Genomic DNA, 6,838 nt, shown 5'->3' on the forward strand with positions numbered 1-6,838 from the left:
AGTAATTCTGGTTTTGGCATGGGAAATTATCATCAAGTGGAGAGAATCATCCACTCTTTGACGATTTACATTCCACCTATCAAAATCATTCTTGATACAATGCTTTGAGGATACATTTCAATCCACCGTTATGTCAAACACAATCTGCACATATTTCTCAGCTTCATTCCCCTTTTATAACTGACCCTAGATGTTTTACAACATCTGTACAATACTGAAATATTTCTTAATATCATGTAGGTGTGGCACATGAATCTCAACTTCACGGTGGGTCAAGAATGAAAATACCAAGTGTGCTCAAACATTTATCCTACTTGCCTAAAATATAAAATATAAAAGGCCATATGCATCATTTCTGGAGAAAAAAATTCTACTGGTGGCATTTATTATTCAAAACAGCATGTTTATTTATGATTTCTCCTAAGTGTATCTGTTTCTGAAGCATTAAAATACTTTGAAGATTATGTGATGACAGGTCATGCAATTGTATTTGTGTGTCTGTACATAAATGAATAATGTTCATCAAAATATGAGTGCAAATCTTAACACCTAAGAAAAGAGAGCCTGAAATACATCATAATCCCCATTATTTTCAATCTTTGATAAGTAAAAGCCTAAAATATGCTACTTTATCACAATGGAAATAGTTTTAAGATAGGGGTGCAAAACAAAGTTACCTCCTCTTCAACTGAGTCTTCCATACAAGAAAGTGGTATGTTAAAAATGAGGGTAGTAAAAAGAAACTAATGCATACAAAGTAATTACATACAAAGAAACAGAACATCATACAATATGTGGATGACTGTATCAATAAAAAATAGCAGTTCTTCCTATGGGGCTAGAGATAGTTTTATAAACAAATTTAATGCTCCATCCATCTGCCTAATAGTGGGTACATGACAAAACTTGCCTGTAGCTTCTTGTGGGTCAGTGGTTCATTCTGTGGTTTTCCCGGGTTCTTCCTCCACCATTTATACTGGATGCCATGTATAGCTTATCCTGTACTGAAAAATGGCATTAAAACCTACAACAACAACAACAACAAATTTGCCTAATATCAAAATTCAAAGAAAATAAAACACACAAGTGAAATCAAATCTAAAAGGTTCATGGGTTTGGATAGGTATAATAAAACAAAGCATACAGATATATAAATACCTAATTCTGAAATATATCCATATGTTCAATTATTAAACAATAATAACTGAAAAAGTCAAATAGAGGCTTTAAGAAATCTGATTGCTACAATTTATTCAAGTATCTGCTGCCACCTTATTTAGGGATGAAAGGGACAGTTTAGAACCACATTAATACTGTATCCACCTAAAAGATAATTCACAGAAAATAAAACACACATGTCAGCTCAAAAAATGGTCAATATGTTTAGATAGGTATAATTCAACAAACCATACAAATATTAAGTCACTTTGACCTTGCAAACTATTTTGTATTTCACTCTCTAGATACTTTGAAGTAAGTATGGGAGGTGTACATGCCTCACATCAATTTGAAGAACAAGACAGGCACAAAGCACTTAATTCTCAAATATATACATATCTTCTTTTATTAAACACTAAACAAGTCTGAAGAAATTTGACTGGGTTCAATTTACGAACCTATCCACAATCACCCTAAATATGTTGCTCAAAATGGTTTCTGTCTGATGTTGTGTTGATATCACATATTTGAACATTATCTGGAAAAGTGGTATAAAGGAAACTGTATTGAATGTAAAAGTAATAATGTTAGTACTCTTCAAGAAAAGTGACAAATTTACAACAAAAAAGAAATGCATTGTTTTTATTATAAGTTAGGACTTTTAGCATTTGTTCAAAGATTTGAAATTGTTGACAACATAAGATATTTCTTGTCTTAGTTTACTACTATAGCATCAGGGCTTAATCAACATTAACTTACAATGCTTACTGAATGACAAGAATGGATTTTTGGAGTCACAACATTTTTTGAGTGAATTACAGTGATACAATGTTCGATGTCAAGAAGAAAAATTGGAAAGATTGTCTAATGCGGTCAAGCTAATTAACAGAAATCAAATCTCTAGTTCAGCAAACTTTGTGCTTGGAACTAATTTCAACATGAAATAGAAGACAGTTCCTAACTTTTCATTATTGCTTTCTTATGCTAATAACAGGAGCAGTGGTGTGCATTGGTGCTGGCGGAGAAAAGCACCGCATTGTTTATATTATAATTTATAACTTTCTGCATTTGTTAAAAGATTTGAAATGGTGTGCAACATTATTATGTTTCTTGTCTTTGTCTAGTACTATAGCACAATAAGGTTAATGCATACAAATTACTTACATACATGCTAAGAAAGAGAACGTTATAACAGAGGAGGATGACTGCATCATTAAAAATAGCAGTTTTTCTAAAGAGTCAAGGAACAGTTTTTATACAAATATTTAAGCCCTGATACACTTGCTAAAACCAAAATTCATAGAAAAAAGATAAATACACAAGTTAAGTCAAAAGGTGTCATGTGGCTGGATAACTACAATAATACAAAGCATACAAATATTATTCACTTGCCCTGGCAAGTCGAATCAAAAATTATACACTTGCACATCTAAATGTAATTTTTTTAACTCCAACTGCTGCTCATGGTGCAAATGCAAACCCTTTAACTAGGTGATAACTTGGCAAAACACTGCATAAAAAAACCACTTTGGTGCAATTCAAAACAATACCCATCCCTGATGCTTTTGAGATTTTCTACTTGCTTGAACTCATGTGTCTGGTGCTATGGGTGACTAGCTTTGCTTCCTAGCAGACTACTGGAATCTATGTCTGTCCATGATAATCTCTCGTCGACTTAGATCTGGATGAGGTTCAGATCTGGATGATGTCCAATCTGGTCCTTCCTATATCTTGAAAAAGAAAGAAACAAGTGATTCTGTTGCAATTTTCATACATTGTGAAAACAATCATTTCAAAGGAAAATCTGCATTATTCACTCTAGCAAACTGTGAACTAATTAGAATGTCTGAATCCCTGGCCATCAATGTAAAAATGTTTATCCGATTGTAAAAATCCACAAAAGACAGGATGTTTATCTTTACCATCAGCTGAGAACAGCAGAGTAATTTGATATTTTGGCAAAGGAAATTGGTATATCATGTGGAAAGACTGAACAGCACAATGACAATTTACATTTTACCTATGGAAAGAATTGTTGATACACTGTTTTGAGGAAGTCATGATTTTGGTTTCAAAGACAAATTGGTTTACAAGTCAAATGAAGCAAAGAAGGGGGATTTTATATGAAGGACCATTTACAGGATAGTTGAAACATGAACAAGTACTGAACATCAAATAATCAAACAATAATTACCTCACAGGATTAATTTGACCGACATATTCTCCACTTATTTCTAACGTTTACCTCCTTTCATAAACTAATCCTACAATTTTTATATCTGGATAGAGATGAAATATTTATTATTATCATTGAAATGTGAGATATGAATCTCCGATGTCACCTTCACGGTCAATGCATGAAGGTGAAAAGGAAGGCGGTTTGCTAAATCTTTCATTCTATGCCTGAAAAACCAATTTGGTGTGCTCATTAAGCCTGCTCACAAAATACTACATGCATCACTATATGAATGACTGTTCCATTGGTAGAATTCATCATTCCTAAAAATATGTTTATTTATGATTCTAAAGTCTTTCTGCTCCTGCAGAGTTAAATTACCTTGAAGAATGCATGACAACAGGGTATGTAACTGTTTTATTTTATTAGTACTGATATAAGAGTAATGTTCACTGAAATAGTAGTACAGAGATTAACACCCACAGGAAGAGCAAGAAAACAGATTACAATACCCATTATTTTTCCAATATTTAGTAGGTTAAACCCAAAATATGCTATTTTGTCATGATGGAAACAGTTCCACCATGTAGGTGAAAAAACACGGTTATCTCCCCTCGGCTGAGTCTTCCATCAACTGAGGGCAGTCTATTGATAAAGGAAGGTCGCTTAATGTGACCAATGCATACAAAGTACTTAAAAACGTCCAAGAAACAACAGATAACAAGAGGTGGATGACTGACCCAACAATAATAGTTGTTTTTTCTTAAGGGCGCAAGGGCCAGTTTTTAGACACAAATTTAATGCTGCATTCTGGTGATTAAAATAAAAATTCATACAAAAATACATACATAAGAGAAATCAAACAGGTCCATATATTGGACAGTTATAATAAAACAAAGCATACATATATTATCTTCTTGACATGGTAAGTCAATGTCTGTTGACTGTCCACATACTTTGGGAGGTGTGCATGCCTCACATAATTTTCAAGAATACAATACAATCCCGAAACATATATATATATATATATATATATATATATATATATATATATATATATATATATATATATATAGTTTCAATTATTAATGAATAATAGTTGAACATGTCATTCGTTTGCTCAAGTTAATAAATCTGACTGGGACTTTATGTGAATATTCACCCTAAAGCGCAAGGGAGTACCTACGGAAACTTTGCTCCAAAGAATCTGCACACAAAAAAAACCCCCAATAAAACAAACAAAAAATAAAAACAAAAATTCGCCGCCATTTTCATGTAAAAACACAGAGATAATTGACTACAGGTTATGAATCAAATATAATTTAGGAACATATTTTACATGGCGATTTGGATCTAGCACTTATGGTGAAACGAAAATCAACAAGACTAACTTCGGGATCTGTAATAGACTGAAAGATGTGCATATCACAGGTCTCGAGTTCGAATCCAGTGCAAGATATTATTTTCTTCTTCACTGTCTTATTAACCTGTCAGAATCAAGTAAAATCGTTAAATATTTTTAAAAGTAAAGAAATAATGTATGGTTTTATGCATAAACCTTATAGTTTTAAAAATATACCAACAATTTAGTTTTCAATATAATCGAATATTTATAAATATATTGTAGACAGATATTCCCGTGCTCGGGTAGCAGAGGTATAGATAGCTGATACAGGTGTCGGCTTGACTGAAAACATACAAGCAAAATGCTTTAAGGCATTTTCTCACCAACACATACCTCGTTCTTTCATTGTGCTCCCAGCAGACTATTGCGGGTGACAGAAATTGCCTCCAAGAAAGTCAAGGTAGCTCTACTTTTTTTATTCAGAATTAGAATTCTCTCTATATACATCTCTCTCAATGTTTGCTAATTCATATGATTTCAGTTTTATCATCCGGTCACAGTAGCAAATATAGAAGGATTGCCGCCATCATATGCACTGACAACACCGTATTGTTTTCATTCAACTAGCGGTTACAACACATTCTACTGGGAAAGCTGCTCCAACAGAACCCATCAATATACGAAGAGTGGTGACTAGATTTTCAAGATGAACTGTATGGCAATCACACTGAAAGCCTGTTTAGAACCATGTTCGTTTAGAGCTCACTACAGACTGAGGATTTTTATAAAGTTAGCAATACCGAAATTTCAAGATGTGTGTGTGTGTGTGTGTGTGTTTGTGTGTGTCAAGTATATACATGTGGAGTACGACTCATGGCTTCCTTTTAGTCTATAATCAAATAATGTTGATACTCGGGTCCATAACACGCTGATCGATTCTCGTAAAGCAGTTTCCGTATTGCTAGCCCCGTACCAGGGGCTGTGTCAGAATAGTAAAAGCGCTGTTCATAATAACAAATAACCTGCAATCATATGTTATGGACTGAAGGGTATATCATGTCTGGAATGACACTATAACATCATCCTCGCCATTTCTTCCAAATGTGCCGAAAAATAACTAAGAACGTTGTGCTGATCTTAAACCATCTCCTGTTTCGTCATATACATGCTGAATGGGTGTTTCAACAAGATCACACGCACGCACGAAGAAACGCACACATCATGATGGATGTGAGCAGTGATTTTGTGGAAATAATTACATTGAAAATGAAAGTCACATGGTATAAATATTACACGCGTATCAAATAGCAGTTGAGCTATTTCATATTCGAAACAAAATATGGCAGAAAATTAATGTAAATTTAATTTCTCTGCGCAGATTTAAACTCGGGCTCTAAATATTTAAACTTTCAAATGAATGTTAGAGTCCATTCATTTTTTTTCAAATTCTGCTGCAATGAAAATGTACATTTTAATTTGTTCATTTAAAATTCAATGATGTAACTCGAAGGATAGAAATCTATTTTTCAAGTCAAACCTATAACCGTGAAAATGTATCATACTGAAATGGTTCTAACTTTTCTAGGCCTGAAGAGATCCGTTTAAGTAAACCTACCTGTTTCGTGTAGCTCGTCAAGTTCCGATGTTGTTGTTCACAACAGTGCGCAGAGTATTTATATGGCCTTATTTGTGACGTCATAAGGACAGTGTCTTATTTTTACGCAGTTGTGACGCCATGAAGGACGTGTTGGTCAACAAGTCGATGCCACCTATGCGTATAACTCAGTATTCATATTGACTGATTGTATCCACTTTCCGCCATAATTACATTTTAAGCTACAAAGGAAAATTATTAGCCAGTAATCGTAATCAATTTTTGGGAATAAATGGCTTTAGAACTGAATCCTCGTACTAAAAAAAACTATTTGTTATACGTGCCAAGCAGCACGAGGTCTGTGTGAAACACGGCACGCAGTTTCTCGTATTCATTTTTCGGTCACGTGTGTATACATTATGTCATTTCTACGGTAAGCCAATTTGTTGTATTGACTGAGCTATACTTTCATTATGCATGCCTGTATTAATATTGCCACTGCACGTGTTACTGTCTAATGTAGAAAATTCTATTCTATCTTAATTATTTTGAAGTTCGATATTTC

General features: G+C 33.7%; 1 protein-coding gene across 3 annotated transcripts in view; it reads right to left on the bottom strand.

Moving 5' to 3' along the window:
- The window catches only part of LOC149773670 (baculoviral IAP repeat-containing protein 7-like), an 82,315-nt gene extending 75,922 nt beyond the window's left edge, over window positions 1-6,393 (bottom strand). For 2 of the 3 annotated variants that reach the window (XM_089946140.1, XM_089946139.1), the window contains exon 1: window positions 911-1,545. Coding sequence is in view for 1 of the 3 variants with exons in the window: in XM_089946138.1 (XP_089802264.1) it covers window positions 6,295-6,378 (84 nt within the window). In the remaining 2 variants the exon portion in view is untranslated. Of the gene's footprint in view, window positions 1-910; window positions 1,546-6,294 lie in introns of those variants that run through there. The other variant, XM_089946138.1, reaches the window with a different exon arrangement.
- Between the last annotated feature and the right edge of the window lie 445 nt (window positions 6,394-6,838).

This window comes from Sinohyriopsis cumingii, unplaced genomic scaffold (genome assembly GCF_028554795.1).
Source record: "Sinohyriopsis cumingii isolate HCF-2022 unplaced genomic scaffold, ASM2855479v2 utg000622l, whole genome shotgun sequence".
Lineage (NCBI taxonomy): Eukaryota > Metazoa > Mollusca > Bivalvia > Unionida > Unionidae > Sinohyriopsis > Sinohyriopsis cumingii.